The following is a 26,271-nucleotide window of genomic DNA, read 5'->3' on the forward strand; positions in this document are numbered from 1 at the left end:
ATAGTACGATAGGCCTTACCGGCATCATAGAGCGAAGATAAAAAGGATAGAATTGAGCTCACAGGCGCTCGAACGGGATCCACATTGCGTGCTCCGCTCCAACGTGCCAAAGAGTCCCAAGCGGCTCTATAAGCACGTCGAGTTCCCGGGGCCCACGCGCTCTCCAGTAGGAAAACAGTTGTCCCTGAAACCTCTGACATTTCACCGGAGATCCCGAGACCCTGCATGCTAGAAGCCGAAGGGTACCCAACTGCAAGAGAGGATGAGGGTCCCCCGCTGGATCCAGAAGGAGAGACGGAACATCTGGAAGGAGAAGAGGAAAATCGATCAGCAGGTCCAACAGTTGAGGGAACCAAGACTGAGACCTCCGCAGGGGAAGTACCAGGATCACCTCCGCAGACTGACGCCGTATTTGAAGCAGCACTCGTGGAATGAGGGCAAATGGAGGGAAAGCATACATTAGAGCCCCCTCCCAAGACTGCAGGAACGCGTCCACTGCCTCTGCGAGAGGGTCCGGCCGCCAACTGAAGAATTTGGGAACCTGAGCGTTCAACCTGGAGGCAAACAGATCTACAGATGGAAGACCCCAACGAGATGACAAAGCCTGGAACACCGTTCCATCCAACTTCCAATCGCTGGAATCCCGAATGTAATGCGAACTCCAGTCCGCCAACACGTTGTGGAGACCCGGAAGGTGCTCCGCCACCACCATAATGCCCCTGAATTCCCAGAAATCCTTCGCCAGGTAGGTTAATACTGAGGAGCGTGTCCCGCCCATACCGTTGACATATCGAACCGCGGAGACGTTGTCCATCCGCAGTCTGATACAAGTAGTGACAACGCCGTTGGCGAAACTGCGAATCGCTAGCGAACCCGCCAACAACTCCAGGCCATTGATATGGAGGCGGGACTCCTCTGGAGACCAAGGACCCCCTGTGGACACCCCATTGCAGTGTGCCCCCCAACCGTGTAGGCTGGCGTCTGATTCTATGATCAGGTCGGGCTGAGGCCCAAAGATCGCCTTGCCGTTCCAGATCGAGAGATTCTGGATCCACCACCGCAATTCGTCCTTCGTTTCCCTGTCTAAGGAAATGGTGTCGGCATAGGAGGCACCCGCATGAAGGTGGGCGATCTTGAGCCGTTGAAGGGCCCGATAATGCAAGGGGGCAGGGAACACCGCTTGGATGGAGGAGGCTAGAAGGCCAATCAACCGAGCCAGATGGCGAAGGGACAAAAATGGACGAAGCAAGGCATGGCGAAGCTCCTTGCGGATGCTGCGCACTTTGGTGAGGGGCAAGCTGAGCGTAAGGGCAACCGAATCTACTCTGAACCCCAGGAACTCCATTGAAGTGGAGGGAATCAGGCAGGACTTCTCCTGATTGACGATGAATCCCAGATCTGACAGAAGGGTGACAGCCATGGAGAGGTGCCTGCGAAGCATAGAGCGACATTGGGCCATGATGAGAATGTCGTCTAAATAGACTATCATGCGGACTCCTCTGCTGCGGAGCCAGGCCACCACCGGTTTCATCACCTTGGTGAAACACCACGGGGCAGAGGATAGGCCGAAAGGTAGGCAAGTAAACCGCCACATCTCCTCTCCCCACTTGAAGCGGAGCAGGTCCCTGGAAACCGGAGATATCGGGACAGTCAGGTATGCGTCTTTGAGGTCTAATTTGACCATCAAGTCGCCGGGCAACAGCATGTCTCGTAGCAGATGGATGCCCTCCATCTTGAAGTGACGATACCTTACGATAGAGTTCAGTGGTCTCAAATTGATGACGGGGCGCATCTGACCCCCTTTCTTTTGCACCAGGAAGACGTTGCTGACAATCCCTCCGGAGAGTGTAGTCGTGCGCTCTATCGCTCCCTTGCGGGACAATACCGTCAGCTCTGTATGGAGCTGATGAAAGGTCGGCCTGGACAAACGAACTGGGGGGGGAGGAGGCAGGCGCGACGGAACATCTGTTAGTTCTATCACAAAACCCCTGACGGTATCCAGGACCCAGGGGTCTGAGGTAATCTTTAACCAAGCTTGGAAAAAGAAACGGAGTCTGCCCCCAACAACATTTGTCAAAGAAGCAACAGAAGTAGAAGATCGGGACTTACCCACTGGTCGTCTGGAGTTGGGAGCTCCACGGAATCCTCTAGATCGTCCCTGGAAGCCTCTGGACGGGAAAAACGACGGCTGGTACCGCTGATCCTGAATGGAGGACCGGTTATTATAGGAGCCTCTTCCCGCGCCGCGGGAGTGGAAGTTGGAACGGCCGGCCAGACGGCCCCTGGAGCTGCCGGCCCGTCCAGAAAAACGATGGGTAAAGACTTTCCGCATGGAAGTTTGGGCTTTGTCTAACGCCGTAAACGCGCCGACATACTTCCCTAATTCCTTAATAAAGGATTCTCCGAATAATAGGCCCTGGGCCTCTTTGCCCGCTTCAGAGAGAGCCAGATTGGAAAGCTTAGGCTCTATTTTCATCAATATGGCCTTGCGTCTCTCTATGGCCAGGGAAGTGTTGACATTTCCCGTCAAACAAATTGCCCTCTGGATCCAGCCTCCTAACTCCACTGGATCTACCTGCCTGCCTTCGGCTTTGGCGGATTCCGCCATATCAAAGATCCTTGTAAGTGGGCCAGTAAGGTCCAGGAGTTTATCTTGGACGGCCCTAAGGGCCGAATCCAATCCCTTTTTTGGGTTAAACCCTGTCTTGGCGAGAAATTGGACCATTTTGGGATCCACTGTGGGCGTCTCGCACACCTTATGTGGGATTAAAGGTCGTGGGCATTCCGCACGTAATTTATTACGAGACTCCTTGGTTAAAGGAGCACGTATCTTGGACTCCAAATACTGTGCCACGTGAGTTGCAGGATGCCACTCAGCGGAACGGGGATGATGGAGCTCCTCGGGGTTAAAGAGAGGTTCTCCTAAAGTATCCATCAGTAGGTCCCCCTGAACAGTCTGCTCCTCTAACGGAGTAGCTGAAGCCGATAAAGCCCCTAAAGGCGACTGGACTACCCTGACATCGGCCAATTCTCCGTGTGAGTCATATGCCGACTCGTCAAATGCCTCCTCAAGGGATTCCCTCTCGGAATCAGACTCTGGCTCAGGCAGGGTCCTGGCCGACTTCCACGCACGAGAGCGTTCTGCCTGGCGTGGACAGGCTCTTTTCCGCGGGACAACCGCGTTACCTTGGGATGGAGTTAAACCATCATTCTGAGGTGTTCTGGAGGCTGAGGGGGTCCCCACATTTGGTGCTGACATGCTAGCCTGCGCACAGATGGCCTGAGATATGGACTGTGTTAAGGCAGAGGACATGGGTCCCATGGCTGCGAGAATCGCATGAGAAATAGATTGATGCAGGGTAGTATTCTGCACAGTAGGATGGGCAGCATCCGTTGCACTATCTATATTTGGGGGCACCTGGGAGGCTGGAAGGTTAATCTGGGCTGGAGAAGACATGATAGGACTAGAACTGTGGCAGGAGTAAGTCACCCCAGACCTCAGTAAGTGGCAAGAGGAAAAACCTGTGAAGAAAAGAGAAAAACGAACTAGATACAGGCGATGGAGAAGGATAAGATGCAGGCAAAAATGGGGAAGAAATAACTCACCGGAGCACAAACAGGCGAATGGTGAGGAGAATCGTGCGGCAGAGAAGATGGCGACGGTACCGACAGGACCAGCGTGAGGGGAACTGAGAATGCGCCGCAACTCCCGCGAGATAGCCAATCAGGGGAGAGGACACTGCCGCAAGATCGCGGCTAAACGAGGGAAACCAAGATGGCGCCCGAAATCTCGCTCTCGCGAGACTACGGGCGCAACGAGACGGGATAAGAAAATGGCCGAGCGGAGGAGCGCAATGCCACGGAGCTAACAGAGGTGAGAGTAGGGAAGGGTGTGTGTAAAAGAGACACACAGAGGAGGCGCGCGAACGAACTGCCGGGGGAAAAAACGCCGACGAGCGGCAAGAGGAGAACAAAAAGGGGTCTAAAGGGGGAAAGGATAACCCCAGAAGGGGAAAAACCCTAAAAAGCTCACCAAACTCAAATAAGGGCTAAGAGAACAAACCATACACATAAACGGAATACATTAAGGAGAAAAAACCATAACACAGAAGTGAGAATAAAAACCCCCAACTGTACATATATATATCACAATTAACAGCTGAGGAACCTAGGTACTTATCTGCTATAGTAGCAGCAAAGAAAGAGGAGGATTCCAGAGGGTTGTTCCCTTATATACTGGAATGTGGGGGTGGGACCGGTTGCTATGGTTTTTTCTTCATGATTGTACTGTTCATTCTTTGCTGCTATGGTGGACAGTAAAGAGAGTTAATGCAATATGAGCCTCCGTGTCTTGTTATAAAATTCTTCTGCAGTGCCTTCAAAAAATATTTAAGTGAATGGGTTTGCATCCGCGGACTGCTATTTGTGGTCTACATCTGCAATAATTTATTTTATTGGCATTTTATGTGATAGACCAAAACAAAGTAACAAGTATGTGTGAAGTGAAAAGAAAATGATACATGGCTTTCAAAATAAATAAAAATCTGGGCAGTGTGACGTGCATTTGTATTCAGTCCCCCCTGAGTCAATGTTATGTAGGACCACCTTTCACTGCACTTACAGCTGCACTCTTTTGGGGTTTGTCTCTATCAGCTTTGAATATCTATAGAGGCTGAAATTACATAGATACATAGTTAATACGGTTGAAAAAAGACATAAGTCCATCAAGTTCAAACAAGGATAGATGGGGACACGAATCCCAGAAGGAAGTGAGACTCAGATTTCTACACGTTTTCATAAGCATTAATGTTTTTTACTTTTAAGAATTCGTCTAAACCCTTTATAAACCCGTCCACTGCTCCTGCTGTGACCACGTCCTGAGGAAGTCTATTCCCCGGATTCACAGATCTTACAGTAAAGAAGCTTTGACGCTTCTGAAGACTAAACTTTTTCCTCTCCCGTCGGAGGCAGTGCCCCCTTGTCTTTTGAGGACATTTTACATAGAACAGTCTTTCACCTTATTTTTTGTATGGCTCATTTATATACCTGTACCGGTTAATCATGTCCCCCCTTAGATGTCTCTTCTCAAGACTAAATAAATTCAATTCTTTTAATCTTTCTTCATAACTCAGACCCTCCATGCCCCTTATCAGTTTAGTCGCTCTCCTCTGTACTCTCTCCAGCTCCAGGGCATGCTTTCTATGGACTGGTGCTCAGAACTGAACTGCATACCCCAGATGAGGCCGCACCAGCGCTTTGTAAAGTGGTAGAATTACATCCCTGCCCCGCGAGTCCATGCCTCGTTTAATGCATGACAATATCCTGGTGGCCTTAGAAGCAGCTGATTGACATTGTGTGCCGTTTTTTAATCTATGATCCACAAGGACACCCAAATCCTTCTCTATAAGTGACTCTCCCAGTGTTACCTCCCCTAGGACATATGAAGCACAGAGATTATTACTACCAAGATGCAGAACTTTACATTTGTCCACATTGAACCTCATTTGCCAAATTGATTCCCAATCACTCAGTGTTCACGTCAGCTTGTAGTATATGGACATCTTCCATAGACCGTACAGTACTACACAGCTTAGTGTCATCTGCAAAAATATAAATGGTGCTATTAATCCCATCCTCAATATCATTAATAAATAAATTAAATAGCATATCTACAGTTAGCCAAGTGAGTATATTACTGATGTACTAACAACCCCAGTGCCACAGATATCAGCTCCTTTCTCTTCATTTGTATATACAGCAATTCTCAAGTCTTGTCACAGATTCTCAATGGGATTTAGGTCTGGACTGTGACTGGGCCGTTCTAACACATGAAGATACTTTTGATGTAAACCCTTCCATTGTAGCTCTGGATGGATGTTGAGGGTCATTGTCCTGCTGGAAGGTGAACCTCCGTCCCAGTCTCAAGTCTTTTGCAGCCTCTACCAGGTTTTCCCCCAGGATTGCCCTGTATTTAGCTCCATCCATCTTCACATCTCCTCTGACCAGCTTCCCTGTCCCCCCAGCATGATGCGGCCACCACCATGTGTCACGGTAGGGATGGTCTGTTCAGGTCGATGTGCAGGGTTCATTTTCTGTCCCACATTGAGTTTTGCATTTAGGCCAAAAAGTTCAGCTTTGGTTTCACCTGAGCAGAGCACCTTCTTCCACATGTTTCCTGTGTCCTCTACATGGCTTGTGACAGAGTGCAAACAGGACTTCTTATGGTTTGCTTTCAAAAATGGCTTTCTTCCTGCCACTCTTCTATAAAAGCCAGATTTGTGGAGAACACGACTAACAGTTGTCCTGTGGACAGATTCTCCCACCTGAGCTGTGGATCGCTGCAGCTCCTCCAAAGTCACCGTGGGCCTCATAGCTGCTTCTCTAATTAGTTCTCTACTTGCCTGGGCTGTCAGTTTAGGTGGCCGGACATATCTTGGAAGGTCTGTAGTTGTGCCATACTCCTTCCATTTTCGGATGATGGATTGAACAGTGCTCCGTGAGATGTTCGGAGCTTGGGATATTTTTATAACCTAACCCTTGCTTTACACTTCTCCACAACTTTATCCCTGACCTGTTTGATGTGTTCCTTGGTTTTCATGGTGCTGTTTAATCACTAATGTTCTTTAACAACCCTCTGAGGACTTCACAGAACAGCTGGAGTTATACTGAGAATACATTACACACAGGTGGACTCTATGTACTAATTAGGTGACCTGAAGACTTGGTCACACTGCATTTTATTTAGGGGTATCAGAGTACAGGGGGCTGAATACAAATGCACGTCACACTTTCCAGATTTTTATTTATTAAACACTTTGAATTCATTGACACTTTATGTTGGTTTATCACATAAAACCCCAATGAAATACATTTAAGTTTGTGGATGTAACATGAACAAATGTGGAAAAGTTGAAGGGGTGTGAATACTTTTTCAAGGCACTGTATGTAGAATATAACTACTGTAATCACCACAGACACGGGATGTATGTACAGCTCCTTTTTTGTACTTTCCTTTCACCCCTTCTAGATTACTTTTCTCTGGATCTGACCTAGTCCCGTCCACATAAGATCCTTTTTAGCCGCTTCCTAATTTATTGCTATACAGTCCCTGGACTCATGGGAACCAACAAGAAGAAAATAATATTTTTTATTTTTTTTGACCGGTATTTATTCCCTTGTTGCTATAGTTACTCGGAGGCACAGGTCACCTGTTCAATGTGCAGCTATAAAACAACCTTCGCTCGGCGAGGGATCAGGCAGTGCACGTATCAGCAGAGGCACGCCTGAAGGTGAGTCCGCATTCTTCCGTTGTGATTTTCTTATTTGCAAAAATTCTTTCTGGAAGGGATCGTCCTTCTGTATAAGGAAACATTGTAACTGCAGTCTGTTTACCTGCTGGGATTTGTAGTTCTGAATTGTAAAGTCGACTTTAGGAGGAAAGGTTTGACACCTACTCGACTGACATTGGGGCAGGGGTTACGGGTTCTTAGGCCTCATGCACACGACCGTTCTGTTTTTTGCGGTCCGCAAATTGCGGATCCACAAAACACGGAAGCCGCCCGTGTGCCTTCCTCAATTTGCCGAACGGAACAGGCGGCCCATTGTAGAAATGCCTATTCTTGTCCGCAAAACGGCCAAGAATAGGACATGTTATATTTTTTTTGCGGGACCACGGAACGGAGCAACAGATGCGGACAGCATACGGAGTGCTGTCCGTATCTTTTGTGGCCACATTGAAGTGAATGGGTCCGCACCCGATCAGCAAAAACTGCGGCTCGGATGCGGACCAGAACAACGGTCGTGTGCATAAGGCCTTAAAGGAACGTAACAGATTAAAATTAGAGATTTTCCTAAGTCATGACGTAAAGTCATGATTTTATTAAAGACACGGAGGCGAGTATTTGCTTAACTCTTTCTTTACTGAAAAATAGCAGCAAAGACAATTGAAGAAAAAAACCATAAGAATATCCATGGTAACAGCTCCACCCCTTCTACCCCTATATAAGGGACATCACTGGCTGGACACTTCCTCTTTCTTTGCAGTCTTCAACGGCGAAAACTGGACTCTGGAACGGACAGCAACAACCGGAACAGCAGCCGTAGAACAGTCAAACAGAACCTCTGGAAGGTGAACATCAGACGATGGATGATCAAAGTGCATCAACCTGGAGGGAAGAAAAACAAACATCATGGCAGCAACTCACCCAACTGCATGGCTTCCGAACAAGCACAACAGCCCAAGTACTTCACATGCCGTAACAGACAGATAAATAATATGGAACAGTATAAAGACTCTAAAAACCCAGCAGGGAGGGTGAAACAGCAATGGGCGGGAAATACTCGCCTCCGTGTCTTTAATAAAATCATGACTTTACGTCATGACTTAGGAAAATCTCTAATTTTATTACAAGACACGGAGGCTCATATTTGCAAGTTTAAAGCTGGGCAATAACTGAAGCAAACACATGAGGATCTGGCCTGAAATAAAATTCCCGAAAGGTAGAGACTCGGGACCAATCTGCCAACCGCATGACATCCTCCAAACGGGCACCAGCCACCGACAAAGAAGTAGCCGCTGCTCCCCGCACCGAATGCGCGGTGAAAATGGAAGTATCAACACCAGAGAGGGAAAGGATCCACTTAACCCAACGGGAAAGCGTAACACTGGTAACCGGGGAAAAAGGGCGACGAAAAGAGATGAACAACTGCGGGGCATCCCGAGAGCGAAAAGCTACGGTGCGAGACTCGTACTCCCGCAAACAAGCCACGGGGCACAGCTGCAGAGAAGAAGGAAAAGACGGGTAAGTAACCGACTTGATACCCGTCTTAGTGCGACGGGATATATTGAACAGTACCCCATGAGGCGTAAAATATCGTGCGTCAATATCTAAAGCTCGTACGTCCGAGACGCGCTTACAAGATACTAAACAAAGAAGGGTCACCAACTTGGCAGATAACTGCCGAAGAGACAGCAATGAATTGACGGGCCAACCCTCCAGAAACCGGAGAACCGTCGCCACGTCCCAAGTGGTAGAAAAACGCGGCCTAGGAGGACGCGACAATCGAGACCCCCGCAACAGACGACAGATCAACGGGTGCTGACCAGCGGGGCAACCATCAAAACCGGAATGTCTAGCAGAAATCGCCGAGCGGTAGACGTTCAGGGTACGGTAAGCTTTACCCGCCTCAAAGAGAGAAGTGAGGAACTGAAGAACCGCGACTACAGGGGCGTGAACGGGATCCAAGTCCCGTGGATCGCACCAACGAACCCAGACGTCCCAAGCCGCCTGGTAGGCTCGCCTAGTGCCTGGAGCCCAAGCCGACTCCAACAGTTGTCTGGTTGCTGTGGAAAACTCAGAGGAATCCCAGGGTCCCCTGAAACCCGGCAAGCTAGAAGCTGTAGAGAGCCGTCTAGCAGAAGAGGGTGAAGGCGACCAAAAGGGTCGAGCAAAAGCTGTGGAAACGACGGTAGGAGTCGAGGCTCCTCCGCAAGAAGATGCAGCAACTGAGGAAACCACGATTGTGTTTGCCAGAAGGGAACCACAAGGACCAACTGAGCCATCTGGCGACGGACCTGGGCGAGTACCCGAGGGATGAGAGCGAACGGAGGAAAGGCATAATGGAGCGGACCCCCCCAGTTCTGGAGGAAAGCATCCACGGCCTCTGCCTGAGGATCCGGACGCCAACTGAAGTACCTGGGCAGTTGCGTGTTCAGGCGAGACGCAAACAGATCGATGCAACATGGGCCCCAAAGAGACACAATATCTCGGAAGACCCCCGGATCCAACCTCCAGTCGCTGGAGTCCGAAATGCAACGAGAACTCCAGTCGGCCAATGTGTTGTGGAGTCCAGGAATGTACTCCGCCACCACCGAAATTCCCCTGGAAAGACAAAACTCCCAAAAATCTTTGGCCAGATAGGCCAAAACCCTGGACCGTGTTCCCCCCAGGCAATTCACATAACGGACCGCAGAGACGTTGTCCATACGAAGGCGAATACACGCCCGTACGGACCCCTGGGCAAAGCTGCGGATCGCGAAAGAACCCGCTAAGAGTTCGAGGGCATTGATGTGAAGATGAGTCTCCTCTGGAGACCATGCTCCACCTGTGGATACTCCCTGACAGTGTGCTCCCCACCCCCTCAGACTGGCATCTGACTCGATGACCAGATCTGGAAGAGGACCGAATATCGCTCGACCATTCCATACCGACAAGTTGTGTATCCACCACGTCAATTCGTCCCTGGTCTCCGTGTCCAAGACAAGAGTGTCTGAATAAGAGGCCCCTGCCCGAAGGTGAGCAATCTTCAGCCTCTGTAGAGCCCGATAATGAAGAGGGGCAGGGAATATCGCCTGAATGGAGGAAGTGAGGAGACCGATCAGTCGAGCAAGGTGACGGAGAGATAACTGAGGAAGCAAGAGAGCATGCCGAATCTCCTTGCGTATTGATTTGACCTTGGCTAAGGGGAGACTGAGGGACTGATCCAAAGAGTTCACGGAGAAACCGAGAAACTCCACCGAGGTGTCCGGGACCAGACATGATTTTTCTAAGTTGAGAACAAAACCCAGCCCCTGAAGCAGGGACTTGGCCATCTCTAAATGATACAATAGAAGGGAAGGCTTCTGGGCCATGATCAGGATGTCGTCCAAATAAATAATTAGACGCACCCCTCTCGCCCTGAGCCAAGCCACTACCGGCTTCATGATCTTCGTAAAGCACCACGGGGCGGATGACAGGCCAAACGGGAGGCACGTAAACCGCCAAGTTTGTCCGTTCCATAAGAATTGCAGGAGATCTCGAGATGGAGGAGCTACTGGGACCGTTAAATACGCATCCTTCAGATCCAGTTTGACAAACCAGTCTCCCGGCAAAAGCATATCCCGGAGCAGATGGATGCCCTCCATCTTGAAATGCCTGTAGCGAACGAAGACATTGAGATGTTTGAGATTTATGACCGGCCGAAACTGGCCGCCTTTCTTTTGTACCAGGAAGATACTGCTCAAAACCCCTGAGAAGGGATGGGGAGACAATTCTATGGCCCCTTTGAATAGAAGGGATGACAGTTCCGAATCCAGGAGCGACTGGTCCGAGGTCGGACCCCCCCAAACAGCGGGAAGGCCCTGAGGGGTGGATACTAGCTCGATGGTAAAACCCCGGACCGTAGACAGGACCCACTGGTCTGAGGTGATTCCTGACCACACATGGAAAAAGTGACGGAGTCTTCCCCCAACCTGCTGGGAACTCAGGGGTGGCACACAAGGAGGACTTACCATATGGGCGCCTTGAGCCCGGAGTGCCACGGAAACCTCTGGAACGGGAAGGACCTCCGCGGGACGGAAAGAAGGTGGGTTGGTACCTGGAGTCCTGCAGCGACTGTCGATAAGTATAGGAGCCACGGCCCGTGCCTTTAGGCTGAAAGTTGGAGCGGCCGGACAATCGGCCCCTAGGATTGCCGGCCCTGGAGGAAAAACGCGCCTGAAAGACGCGGCGCATGGAGCTCTGCGCTTTATCAAGGGCCGTAAAGGCGCCAACATACTTCCCCAACTCTTTTATGAAGGGGTCCCCAAACAATAGGCCTTGCGCCTCTTTCCCGGATTCAGTCAGGGATAAATTTGCCAATTTAGGCTCGATTTTCATTAAAATGGCCTTTCTTCTTTCAATGGCTATTGAAGTATTAACATTGCCAGCTAGGCAAATTGCTCTTTGGGCCCAACCGCTCAGATCCTCAGGATCTACCTGGGTGCCCGCTGCCTTAGCAGATTCGGCTAGGTCAAAAATTTTGGCCAGCGGACCTGTCATATCCAGTAATTTATCCTGACAGGCCTTTAATGCAGAGTCTAAGCCTTTACGCGGGTTGAACCCCGTTTTGGCTAGAAATTGCACCACTTTTGGGTCCACACTAGGTGTCTCACAAATTTTGTGGGGGATCAGGGGACGTGGGCACTCCGCCCGAAGCTTACTGCGAGCTTCCTTGGAGAGGGGAGTACGAATCCTTGCTTCCAAGTATTGCGCCACATGAGTGGCGGGAAGCCATTCTGAGGACCTAGGATGGTGTAACTGGTCCGGATTAAATAGGGGATCGCCCATGGGATCCAGAATAATGTCCTTGCCGGACTCTAAAGGGTCTGTATCGGTCCCCGCTGATTTAGACGGGTCCTCCTCAATAGCAGGATCCACTGCCACATCATGTAAATTATCATCCCCAGAGTAAAGGGGGTAATCATCATATGCCTCCTCAACGGACTCTGCGTCCGAATCAGATACCTGCTCCGGTAAGGACCGGGCGGTCTTCCATGCACGTGCCCTTTCTGCCGGGCGTGAATTAGCTCTTTTGCGCGATTTAACTGCGCATTCATTGGATGGGCCAGAACCCACATTCACATTTGTTCTGGAGGCAGGAGGGGGCATAACGGGGTTAGTTTGAGCCCTTAGGGCCTGGGATATAGTGAGTGATAAGGACTCTGAAACTGTCCCCATAGCAGCAACTATTGCATCAGAAATAGACTGCTGGAGATTAGCAGCCTGCAATTCATGAACAGGGGCATCATTAACCCTATGAGGGGGGGAAGGTGAAACCTGACTGGTTCGTCTCACCTGTACAGAGCTGGCCGGGGACACAGGGACCATAGACATTATGCAATATATACCTGAGGAGTAGGTCACCCCACCAGATAGAATAATAAGAGAAAACGCTGGCACAGAGAGCAGGAACCGACGAGCGATGCGGACAGCGCACTGCGATACAGTGAGCCGACGAGGAGCGCAGGGGTAAGACTCCTCCCCTTGCCAGAGAGAGACCAATGAGAAGACAGGGAGGAGAAAGATGGCGCCCGAGAATCTCGCCCAGAAACGCGAGATCTTGGCGTCTGAGGGGAAAAAATCAAAGATGGCGCCTGAGAATCCCGTCCGACGAGATCTGAGACGCCGAAGCCCGGGAAAACAGCGCGGGAAGGCACAGGTAAGGAGAGGGAACAATGGAAATTAAAATGACCGAAATATGACTAAGGGCTAAGGAAAAAAACGGCACCGAACAGCCGGAGACCGACCCGGTGCCACAGGGGTGAAACGGAGGGGACCGCAAGCGGTACAATTAACCCCTACAAGGCGAGACAGACCGACAGGGTCCACAATAAGGAAATGGCCCTGAAGATAGCACTAGGACCCCTGTTCCCAAAGGAACTGGGGTAATGGATATAATCCAAACACAATCTCCCAAAGGGGTACCCTCAGAAACTAAAAGGAGAAATCAATAAGACAAATATCATGAAATAAATTTTAGACCACTTATCTGAGCTGGAGCAGCAAAGAAAGAGGAAGTGTCCAGCCAGTGATGTCCCTTATATAGGGGTAGAAGGGGTGGAGCTGTTACCATGGATATTCTTATGGTTTTTTTCTTCAATTGTCTTTGCTGCTATTTTTCAGTAAAGAAAGAGTTAAGCAAATATGAGCCTCCGTGTCTTGTAATAAAATTCAGAGTTTCTGTTCTGGCGTAGGCATTGCTACAGGTGCATCCGCTGTTATATACTTGTCTACACAATGCTCTGCGAGCTAAAGACATCAGTGAGAGCCGTAGAAATCTCTCTGCTAGTTTGTTACAATGTATCAGTACAGTATCTGGTTGGTCCCCCCTCAATCTCACATTAGACATACATTTGTCTGCGGTTCTAGATTCTTATGATCTCTCCATGTGATCCTTGGATTATGGTTCTGGATTTGTATCATTGTGGAAGGTTCTAGATTCACCTTGCCCTGCTCCGGATTCTTACTGTTAATGCATAGAGATGTTGCGAACATAAAATTTTCCGTTCGCGACCGGCGAACGCAAATTTCCGCAAATGTTGGCGAACCTGGTGAACCGCCATAGACTTCAATAGGCAGGCAAATTTTAAAACCCACAGGGACTCTTTCTGGCCACAATAGTGATGGAAAAGTTCTTTCAAGGGGACTTACACCTGGACTGTGGCATGGAAAATTACGTAGGGGAGGGCAGAGTCGGGTTTTAATCCATAAAGGGCATAAATCACCTAACATTCCTAAATTGTTTGGAATAATGTGCTTTAAAACATCAGGTATGATGTTGTATCGATCAGGTAGTGTAAGGGTTACGCCCGCTTCACAGACATTGACAGACCAAACTCCCCGTTTAACGCACCGCAAACAACCGCAAACAGTCAATTTGCACAACCGCAAACTCCCCATTTGCACAAGGTTGGATACCAAGCTAGCCATGTCCCGTTCCTTGTCCTCACTGATGTCATTGAAGGTCTCTTCCTCCACCCAGCCACATACAACACCAAGGGTCCCCGAAAGGTGACAACAAGCCCCCTGGGACGTCTGCTCTGGTTGGTCTTCCACCTCCTCAAAGCCACCTTCATCCTCTGACTCCTCTTCTTCAGACCCCTCTCTCTGCGTTGCCGCAGGTCCAGCAATTGACGACGACAAGGCTGCTTCTGGTAGTGATGGTGACCACAACTCTTCCTCTTCATGCTCATCTACGGCCTGATCTAGCACTCTTCGCAGGGCATGCTCCAGAAAAAACGCAAATGGGATGAGGTCGATGATGTTGCCTTGGGTTTGACTGACCAGGTTTGTCACCTCCGCAAAAGGACGCATGAGCCTACAGCCATTGTGCATGAGCGTTCAGTAACGCGGCCAAAAAATACCCAGCTCCGCAGAGGCTGTCCTCTTTTTTTTTTTTTTATTAAAAAAATCTGTTCTTACCAGTTTAATCTCTGTTTTGTCCCCTATCAGGGGCCGGTGTATGGAATAGATTTTAGGAACCGGGAGATGGAAAAAGATGCTTGGTTGGTCCTCTTACTTCCAATTTGGGGCACTGCGCGTGCGCCGTGCAATGTACTGTGCCACCAGATATGAGTGGTGTGTTAAGTAGTACTATTCCTATCAGTTTAATCCCTGTATCGAATAGATTGTAGACAACCTCATGACATAAATCTTATTCCTCTATGCGTCAATCGTGGTGTAGTGATGACTGTGCTCCTGCGCACGTTTGGGAGATTGCAGTCGATGGCGGTTTTTCAAAGCCTATGGTCGTGCTGAGGTAGTTCAGTGACAGTTAAGTGACCCAGAAAACAATGATTCTGCAGTGTGGGCCCATTGTTGGCCTAGTAGGCTTTAATGATCACCTTAGATGATCACAAAGAAAATTAATGTTTTTTCTATGCAAAATTATCCAGCCGATCACTTTTGGTCTGTTCACACTGAAGCAACGACCTTATCATCTGCGGTGTGCCAACATTGCCATTGCTAACACACTCATAGAGGTGATCGCTTCATTGTGATACGCAAGCCCCTTCACCACAACAAGGTAACGATCATGAAGGGGAATTGACACTTGTATGTGCCTTTTTTTTTGTTTGGTTTTTGCAGCCACAGTGCAGCACCAGAGCCCAGAAAAATTAGGCTTGTACACATGCCTGAAAAATTAGGTATTGTTGCAGCCGCTGTTTTCAGCAGCGGCCGGAAAAATTGATGTTTTCCAGACAGAAAGTGCACTAAAACATTGCGACTTGAACCCTAGTTGGTGTCGGAGAAGTCACGCAAGTCATCCGGCATGCAGAGATAAAATACAGCCGCGTGGGGACCATTTTTAGCCCAAGGCATCTCATCACCAGGCCTTTTTTAGTGAAATGTATCCCCCACTGTCAGTCCCTTCGGGATCCATGCCTCATTCATCTTAATAAAGGTGAGGTAATCTAGACTTTTTTGACCTAGGCGACTTCTCTTCCCAGTGACAATGCCTCCTGCTGCACTGAAGGTCCTTTCTGACAGGACACTTGAAGCGGGGCAAGCCAGAAGTTCTATCACAAACTGGGATAGTTCAGGCCACAGGTCAAGCCTGCACACCCAGTAGTCAAGGGGTTCATCGCTCCTCAAAGTGTCGATATCTGCAGTTAATGGGAGGTAGTCTGCTACCTGTCGGTCGAGTCGTTCTCTGAGGGTGGACCCCGAAGGGCTGTGTCGATGCGTAGGACTTAAAAAGCTCTGCATGTCCTCCATCAACAACACATCTGTAAAGCGTCCTGTCCTTGCTGCCATGGTCGTGGTAGGAGGAGGATTACTTTCACCTCTTCCCCAGTTAGATTCCCGTTGTGCTGTGACATCCCCTTTATAAGCTGTGTAAAGCATACTTTTTAACTTGTATTGGAACTGCTGCATCCTTTCTGACTTCCGGTAATTTGGTAACATTTCCGCCACTTTCTGCTTATACCGGGGGTCTAGTAGTGTGGCCACCCAGTACAGGTCGTTCTCCTTCATCCTTTTTATACGAGGGTCCCTCAACAGACATGACAGCATGAAAAACCCCATTTGCACAAGGTTGGATGCCGAGCTACTCATTTCCCGTTCCTCCTCCTCACTGATGTCATTGACGGTCTGTTCTTCCCCCCAGCCACATACAACACCACGGGTACCAGATAGGTGACAACGAGCACCCTGGGATGCCTGCTGTGGTTGGTCTTCCTCCTCCTCAAAGCCACATTCCTCCTCTCACTCCTCTTCCTCATACTCCTCTTGCCGCAGGTCCGCCAAGCGATGCTGATAAGGCTGTTTCTGGTGGTGATGGTGACCACAATTCTTCCTCTTCACGCTCATCTACAGCCTGATCCAGCTCTCTTCGCAGGGCACGCTCCAGGAAGAAAACAAATGGGATAAGGTCGCTGATGGTGCCTTCGGTGCGACTGACTAGGTTTGTCACCTCCTCAAAAGGATGCATGAGCCTACAGGAATTGCGCATGAGCGTCCAGTAACGTGGCAAAAAAATTCCCAGCTCCGCAGAGGCTGTCCTAGCACCCCGGTCATACAAATACTCGTTGACGGCTTTTTCTTGTTGGAGCAGGCGGTCGAACATTAGGAGTGTTGAATTCCAACGTGTCGGGCTGTCGGAAATCAAGCGCCTCACTGGCATGTTGTTTCGGCACTGAATGTCTGAAAAGTGCGCCATGGCCGTGTAGGAACGCCTGAAATGGCCACACACCTTCCTGGCCTGCTTGAGGACGTCCTGTAAGCCTGGGTACTTAGACACAAAGCGTTGTACGATCAGATTCAACACATGTGCCATGCACGGCACATGTGACAACTTGCCCAAATTCAATGCTGCCAACAAATTGCTTCTATTGTCACACACCACTTTGCCGATCTCCAGTTGGTGCGGGGTCAGCCACTGATCCACCTGTGCGTTCAGGGCGGACAGGAGTGCTGGTCCGGTGTGGCTCTCTGCTTTCAGGCAAGTCAACCCCAAGACAGCGTGACACTGTCGTATCCGGGATGTGGAATAGCCCCTGGGGAGCTGGGGGGGTGCAGTTGATGTGCAGCCAGACGCCTCAGCAGAAGAGGACTCAGCCGAGGAGGTTATGGAAGAGGATGGAGTAGGAGGAGTAGAGGAGGTGGCAGTAGGCCTGCCTGCAAGTCGTGGCGGTGTCACCAACTCCGCTGCAGAGCCACGCATTCCATGCTTGGCAGCTGTCAGCAGGTTGACCCAATGCGCAGTGTAGGGGATATACCTGCCCTGACCGTGCTTTGCAGACCAGGTATCAGTGGTCAGATGGACCCTTGCCCCAACACTGTATGCCAGAGATGCCATGACTTCCTTTTCCACAATAGAGTACAGGTTGGGGATTGCCTTTTTGTGAAAAAAAAATTTGGCTGGGTACCTTCCACTGCGGTGTCCCAATATCTACAAATTTTTTGAAGGCCTCAGACGTCGGGCAAGGGGGTGACTCTGGGACATTGGCTGCTTACGCTCAAACATGTCCTTGACAGACACCTGACTGTGGGCAGATGAGATGGAACTGCTAAAGGTGAGAGGCGGAGTGGCGGGTGGTTGAGAGGGGGCAAGGAGGACAGCAGTGGTTGGCGTGGCTGAAGATGCTGGACCAGGAGGAGGATGGTGGCTTTGAGTTTGTGTGCTGCTTTTACTCATGTGTTGATCCCATAGGCGTTTGTGATGTGCGATCATGTGCCTTCGCAAAGCAGTTGTACCTAGGTGGGTGTTTCTTTTGGCACAGGTTGCAAAGGGCATCGCTGTTGTCAGAGGCAGACACACAAAATAAATGCCACACTGCTGAGCTTTGCAATGACGGCATTCTGGTGGTGGCAACAGCATGCGTTGATTGGCGTGCTGTCTGGCTGACCCCGGGTGCCGATACATGCTGTCTGACTGTGAAAAAGAAAAAACGAAGAAGGTCACGGCACTCCAAAGGCTATTCAGTGTTTTTATTACACCACAAAATCAGCTGCTGATTTTGTGGTGTAATAAAAACACTGAATAGCCTTTGGAGTGCCGTGACCTTCTTCGTTTTTTCTGGTATCTGTGGGGTCTATGAGGCCGGGACCTGACGTCACGAGCACCGCCGCAAAGCCTCTTGAATGAATTCAAGTAAGTGGTGCTGTCCTACCACTCTTTTTTGTTTGTGCTGTCTGACTGTGCCACTAGCTCCTTGCGACGACCTCCCCCTGCTTCCAACTCGTCTCCTCCTCCTCTCTGTCTCCCCTTCTGAACTTTCCCCCGCTTCTTCTTCTCTTCGAGCGGGCACCCACGTGACATCCACGGACACATCGTCATCATCAACCACTTCACTTGTATCTGACACCTCAGCAAAGGAAGCAGCAGCGGGTACAACATCATCATCATCATCATCACACTGTACGTCCATGTGTGTAATGCTGCCTGACTGAGACATATCCCTGTTATCTACATCCTCTGGCAATAATGGTTGCGCATCACTCATTTCATCCAACTGATGTGTAAATAACTCCTCTGAGGGATCAAGTAAAGCGGCTGTGGTGGCTGTGGTGGTAGTGGTGGTGGTGGCGGCGGGTGGGAGAGTGGTGACCAAAGCTGAGCTGGAGGAGGATGGTGCGTCAAGGTTCTTAGCGGAAGCTGTAGAAGATTGGGTGTCCTGTGTAAGCCAGTCAACTGTGTCCTCAGAACTTTTCGAGTTCAGGGTACGTGGCCTCTGAACACTGGGCATTATTCCAGGGCCAGTGGAAATCACAGCACCACGACCACAACGGCCCCTGCGGGGTGGCCTGCCTCTGCCTGTCATTTTTTTTTCGATTAGTGGTACTATACATGCAAGGTACTGTGCCACCCGATATGAGTGGTGGCACTGGGCACTGGCAGTAGTGGGCACAGTACACGCTGTGGGCCTGACACACACGCTGGCAGGCAACTGCAATTATATTACAGAGAAAAAAAAAAAAAAGCAGACTGATGTACTAGCCCTAAAAAGGGCTTTTTGGGGTGCTGTCAGGACGCTGTCCTTACAGCAGATGAGTCTTTCAGGACTGGAGTGGACACTGAATACACTGGCCTAGCTATCGATTTCCCTATTAGATCAGCAGCAGCAGCAGCACTGTCCCTGCTCTCACTGAGAATGCAGCTTCCGAATGAATCTAAGATGGATGCTGTCCTTGCTTTTTGATAGGAGGTGGGAGGGTCTGGGAGGGAGGGGCTGCTGCTGATTGGCTGGAATGTGTCTGCTGACTGTGAGGTACAGGGTCAAAGTTTGCTCAATGATGATGTATAGGGGGCGGACCGAACATCGCATATGTTCGCCGGCGAATAGTTCGGGACATCTCTATTAATGCATAGATTTATGATTCTGGATTATTTGTACGGTTCATTAATAAAGGTAAAGTTCTACATTTTCCTGGGCCTCCCATGTGTGTATCCGATACTCTCCTGTATATGGCTAAATTACTGTATGGTTCTAGATTCTCATTATCCAGCACATCTAATGCTCTGGATCTTTACTGTTCATGCATAGATTTATGGCTCTGCTGTATATGGATAAATTCCAGTATGGTTCTAGATTCTCATTGTCCAGGTCTGTTTACATCTGATAATCTGGACTTTTATAGTTCATCAGTAAATTTTTGTAAAAATCTGGATTATTATGGTCCATTCAAAAATTTGTTTAGCATTCTAGCTATTTTTGGAGGTTCGTCCACGTGTCCATCTAATGCTCTAGGTTCTTACTATTTGTCTAAGGTTCTGAATCTTCATACTTCTCCATCCATGTCATATTGATTTTGATTCCCATGATAGATCCAGAACTATAGAACAATTTGGCAGATCACCATTTGAAACACCCCAGAGTAATGTTACCAATCCTGCACCCTGCTACTGTCTTTATTGGTCTATCCTCATGTCATCTTATGCATTTATTTCCAGGTCCTCCATACTGTGCATTCCTAATAATGTTGTTATGTAACTGTTCATGTAATGTGCCTGGTTTGCCAGCAGGTGGCAGCAAACACGGCAGCGCTATAGTTAGATAGAATGGAACTTACCATTCTATTCTAACCGCCCTCTGGAGAGAAGTGGGCTAGTCCTATTTCCTGCAGGAAGGGTGGGAACCAGTTAGTTCCAGTTTAGGTCTTCCCTAGACAGGGGAAGGGTGTGCAGGGGCACGTCTCCGCTGGATGTGCCCACGCCAGCCAGAGCACCTTAAGCTCTGCTGGCCACAGAGGCTTAAGCTTGAAGCCTCAGGAGCCAGGAGAAAAGTTCCCTGGCATAACCTAGAGTCAGACTACAGAGAAGAAGTGGAGCATACATAAGAAGCTGAATTATACAGCCAGCCTGTCAGAGAGAAACAGAGTTGAGTTTGCCTGCCAGTTTCATGCTATAGCCTGCTGGGACCAAGACAAAGCCTGTAAACTGTAAGAAGAAACGCAGATTCAAGTAAAGCTGCTGTTGAACGTCATCTCAAGGTCTGGGCTCAAGTTATTCTTTCAAATCCCTCAATTATTTCTCCTATTTATTGCTTAAGAGCCAAAGCCTGGGGTCCAGCGGTATCCAGGTAGGAGCACCGTGACACACATAAAGAGACATTATACCACGTTAAATCTCAGCCTAATAGAACGTTAAATGTGAAAATAATAAACTTTTTATTAAACTCAGTCAAAAGGGGTATAGATAAAATCAGGCATACAGGAAATCAGAAGTGCGGAGAGGGATCAAGTAATAGACCATCCGACACTCTGAAAGCCTGACTAGTAACCTGTATCGCAGATAATGGCCAATAGGATAGAGAAGGCGCTCATAGGGTAAGTAAATTCAGCAAATCAGGTTTCTAATAAAAGAAATGGTTTGCTCACCTATTGCGGTTGCATCAATTGGGCGCAACTGCAATGTTGATCGAGTGTAGATAGGTGACGGTTGGTGCAGCCTAGATTCGTCCGATCGCCTTGGGCAGGAGCCACCCTGCCACTTGGGTAACGGTATGAAGAAGAGTACGCTGGACCTTAGGTCGAGCGTGTGGACCACAGAAGGCGCATGAAACAACCGATCAAAGGCAATATTTGGGTTCAGCAGTGTTCCATTTATTCGTAAGACAACGCGTTTCGGGGTGCTAAGGTCCCCTTTATCAAGTCTAAAATAAAGATTAAGTAAAAACAGAGAAACATGTGTTTGGGGAAACACAAGATTTGTGCTCCCCTATAGTAATATATATATAACAAACAAATAGATTATTATGATAAATATATAAATAAATAAATGGAGTATCTATTCATTCATTTATTTATTTATTTATTTATATATTTATCATAATAATCGATTTGTTATATATATATATATATATATATATATATATATATATATATATTACTATAGGGGAGCACAAATGCACTCAAAGTAGGACAGCCTGTGTGAATAGATAATCACTTGTTCAAACTGCCCTATTTATTGAGCGATGAATGACACAGCAAATCGCTCTACGCGTTTCAACATGACTTGTGTGTATCATGTATCATCAGGAGCGAACATAATTCGTCACAGTGTCAGATGAGGTGAAGCTGCCGCACTGTAGCGTGCATGCATCGGCGCTGTGATGGCCGTGTGCGGCCAAACACACGCCGGATATAAATAATCTAAGACCCGTCCCCCCGAGAGTGTGTGCCGGCATAGGTCTCCAATCAGAGACGGACGCGCGTCCTCTGACGCGCTCCCTGACGTGACCGTCGCACAGTACAGCGTAATACACTCACGGGGCGGAGCGCAAGTATGCTCGATTATATGGGGGAACACTTATATGCGGTATATGTAATCGAGTGACATCGCTATGAAGAATTGCTCATGATGTATAAAGGAAGCCAGATATAGGAGAAGTAACACCATTTAATGCAACAATTAGCACCACAGACAGCCATATAATGGAACAAACTGCAAAATTCCATCCCGTGCATCATGCGAGATGATAACATAATTCAAGACACACTCTGCATATGTGACGACCAGAACATCTGGCGGTAACAAAGTGATGGACCATGTCTACTGACCCATAGTCTCTTAAATGAAGCAGGAAAATGAAACTGCCTCATTTAATCCCTTGGGGTATACAGTGTCTAACTTGAAGATCCATTTGGTTTCTTTGCGGAGCAATGGCGCATCAATGTCCCCTCCGCAAATGGATGTAACAATGTGTTCAATCCCCTGGACCCTCAGCACATCTGGATTACCGCCATGATGATCTTTCCTTAGTCACTTGACTAGTGAAGTATGTCCCCTTCATGATATTCCCACAAATGATGCTCCACATGGAAAGGTCCCAGTTAGTGTATTTTTAAGCCATGTGTCAGGTGTTGGGTGTAGGTAAGTACTGTGAACCAGACGATCGCGTATGTTGGAACTGCGCCGATATGTGATGGGAGGACGATCTGACACTAACTCACCAATATCAGGATCTGACTGCAAAGTAGGCCAATGTCTCTGAAGGATCTCACGTACCTGTTTCTCCGCTTTATCGTACGTGGCTATAATCCTTGGAGTATTCTGACTATGCGGCCTTTGTTTGGGGACCAGTAATTGATCATGGCTAACACTCATGGAGTGATGATATGCTCTTTTGAGTGTTTGCTGAGGGTAGCCCCTACGCATAAGCCGTGTCCTCAGATCATTTGCGGCCACCTTGAAATCCCTCATGTCTGAGCAGTTTCTCCTGGCCCTCAGGTACTGGCCCTTGGGAATGCCACTCCTGAGGGCTAGGGGATGGCCACTATCCCACCTCAGCAGTCTGCTTGCGGAACAGATTAGTAGTGATCTTCTCATCTGTCCCCACAGCAACAGTCAGATCTAGGAACGTGATTTCACGCTCATTGATGTCAGACGTAAAGAACAAACCTAGCTGATTGTTGTTAAGCTCGGCTATGAATTGGGTGAAGCACTCCTTGGTCCCCTTCCACAGTATAAACACGTCGTTGATATATCTGATCCAGATTAATATCGACAACGTGTACTGCTCCATAGCTTCACTGAAGACGACCTCTCTTTCCCACCAGCCCAGGCAGAGATTTGCGTAAGTAGGGGCACAGAGCTGCCCATCGCAACTCCCCTGAGCTGGTGGAAAATTTGACGGTCAAAGAGGAACACATTGTGACTCAGGACAAAGTCCAATAGTTCCATCACAAAAGCATTGTGTTGATTCAGATGTTCACCCCTCTGTTGAAGGAAGGCCCTTACAGCTAAGCAACCAGTGTCATGTGGAATGGAGCTGTACAAGGCCTCCACATCTAGGGTAGCAAGCCAAGTGTCTTCATCACACTGAATACCCTCCAGGCGTTGTAGGACATCCATGGTGTCCCGGGCAAAAGATGGTAGACTTGCCACAAATGGCCTCAGTATCACATCAATGTATGTACTAACATTGGCCGTGGGACTACCAATACCGGGCACAATGGGCCTGCCTTTCATCAGTGTGCTCTGTTTGTGCGGCTTAGGTAGACTGTAAAACACTGCACGAACCCGAAACTTCGGTAACAGGAAAATGTGCGGGTGCGTTGCGGGAACGGCCACGATTTTTCTGCGCAAGTTCAAAACATTGTAATGCGGGCTTGGGATCGGTGTTCTGTAGATTGTATTATTTTCCCTTATAACATGGTTATAAGGGAAAATAATAGCATTCTGAATACAGAATGCAGAGTATAATAGCGCTGGAGGGGTTAAAAAAAATAAAAATAATTTTTAACTTACCTTAGTCCTCTTGATCGCGTAGCCGGCATCTCCTTCTGTCTCCTCTGCTGAACAGGACCTGTGGTGAGCATTCATTGCAGGAACAGGACCTGTGGTGACGTCACTCCGGTCATCACATGATCCATCACCATGGTAAAAGATGTCACCACAGGTCCTGTTCAGCAAAGGAGACAGACGAGATGCCGGGCAGCGCGATCAAGTGGACTAAGGTGAGTTACATTTTATTTTTATTTTTTTAACCCCTCCAGCGCTATTGTACTATGCATTCTGTATTCAGAATGCTATTATTTTCACTTATAACCATGTTATAAGGGAAAATAATAATGATCGGGTCTCCTAGCACTTGCTTGCGATTTTCACGCAACCCCATTCATTTCTATGGGGCCTGCGTTACGTGAAAAACGCACAATATAGAGCATGCTGCGATTTTCACGCAACGTATAAGTGATGCGTGAAAATCACCGCTCATGTGAACAGCCCCATAGAAATGAATGGGTCCGGATTCAGTGCGGGTGCAATGCGTTCAACTCACGCATCGCATCCGCGCGGAATACTCGCCCGTGTGAAAGGGGCCTCTTTACACCTTGAAGGGAAATTCTAGGGTTATGTAGATGACGGTATAATATAAAAGCTCTGCAACTTTGTAACACAATTTGTTTCCATCTCATTTCCAAGATCTGTGCTTGCAGTCAGTGATTGAAAACACTATTATTTGTATTAAACCTGTCCACAGCTAGTCCTGCTCTCAGCTGATACAATTACATCTTTTTGCTACAATGTCTCAGTCTGGAGTCACAGAGCATTGTCTAGAATAGATACCATTTCATCTGCTTCGCTGTGTACAGGTTTACTGTCGATAATAGTGTTCCCATTCACTGACAGCATGCAGAATTATTGCAAACGGCAAGGAACTGAAACACAAAGTATATTATAAATTTGTTGACCTTTCCATTTTGAATGGGTTGTCCACAAAATGCCAAAAGAAATGATAAAACTCTCCAGGGCTTACCTTACCCTGAATGGTGAAGGCCACTGGGGGTCTAAGGTAGGTGATAAAGCCTCTCAGTGCGTCTAATGCCCATTACACATCAGGGTGCGGAATTTCTAAAATTTGAGCAGAAAATGGACAATCCCTTTAAGACTTTGGAAGACCCCTTTTATTGTGCTGATTATATCTAGAGTAATAATTCCAAGCCACATCCCAGTGACTGTAATAATCAGTACAGTCGCAGCGTTCAGGCCGCCCCCATAAGATCGCTGCGCTGATGGAGGATTCTCTCATTACAGGAGGTCGCCGACTGCAAAATCGAGGAGCCATAATGTATATGTCAACGCTGGCGGTGTCGATGGTCCTTATTACCTTATCCTCTAACTTGGCCGTGGCGGTGAAGAAGGAGATCCCCTCACCACGGATGCTCTCCAGAGGTCCTGTGTCCTCAAAAGTCTCCAGTTAGGAAAATACAGGGTTAAAAAAAAGCCTGACTCAATGTCCCGTTTTCTTCTAGGTTGGGGAGATGAGCTCTCCTGGGTGCCGTCCTATGAAGAAGGATTGTACAATGCCAAAAAGAGGTAGGGGGCGCCACTGAGTTTGTTATATCACTGTATATGCATTTTCTTAAAGGGGCGACTTGATTTGAACCGTTCACTTGGAGACAGGTCGATGGCAGGGGCCCCGCAATGAGACCCTCCAACCTCAGCTCGCTGCATTGTGTGTCCACCATGATGACTCACTGAGGCAGCATGAAATATATGCGCTATACAGGTGACATCACCACGCACGGTGCCACGTCGCAAACCCAGCTCTGCTACATCTGCCATGTCGGGTAATATTCAAACGATGAAGTTTTTCATGAAAATACATTTTCTAAAAGTTTAATGGGAACATTTAGAATATACTTAGTCTCTCCATTTCTCACCATTTTCAAGACATCTGCTTGCTGTCAGTGAATGGAAACATTTGCATTCAGAGGCCGGAGAACCTTTCCTGACGAAATTCCGCTCATGATGCTGTGAGTTCATTACAATGTATCACTGTAGGTAAGAGCGATCAGACTGGGGTCCAAGCCAGGGGAAGAGATTTGTGTTGACAGCAAGCGGAGGTCTTAAATATGGTATATTCGAGAATAGAAAGTGTATGACAAGGTTTCAGAACTTTTCATTGTTGAAATTATTAAGAAGAGCAAAAACAGTATAGAATCATAAATGGCGCTCTCTTAAGTCCCAGTAAGTCCTTGTGAAATGGACCAAGAAACAACAGACATCAATAATAGCCGGACTTGG

General features: G+C 48.4%; 1 protein-coding gene across 2 annotated transcripts in view; it reads left to right on the forward strand.

The window, feature by feature from the left end:
* The first annotated feature begins 7,198 nt into the window (after positions 1 to 7,198).
* The window catches only part of AGR3 (anterior gradient 3, protein disulphide isomerase family member), a 42,643-nt gene continuing 23,570 nt past the window's right edge, over positions 7,199 to 26,271 (forward strand). Inside the window, exons 1-3 of one of the 2 annotated variants that reach the window (XM_044293844.1) lie at positions 7,199 to 7,289; positions 25,279 to 25,416; positions 25,497 to 25,560. In XM_044293844.1, coding sequence (XP_044149779.1) covers positions 25,311 to 25,416; positions 25,497 to 25,560 — 170 coding nt within the window. In that variant the 5' untranslated portion in view covers positions 7,199 to 7,289; positions 25,279 to 25,310. Of the gene's footprint in view, positions 7,290 to 14,561; positions 14,586 to 25,278; positions 25,417 to 25,496; positions 25,561 to 26,271 lie in introns of those variants that run through there. The other variant, XM_044293845.1, reaches the window with a different exon arrangement.

Source organism: Bufo gargarizans, chromosome 5 (genome assembly GCF_014858855.1).
Source record: "Bufo gargarizans isolate SCDJY-AF-19 chromosome 5, ASM1485885v1, whole genome shotgun sequence".
In the NCBI taxonomy this organism is placed as follows: domain Eukaryota; kingdom Metazoa; phylum Chordata; class Amphibia; order Anura; family Bufonidae; genus Bufo; species Bufo gargarizans.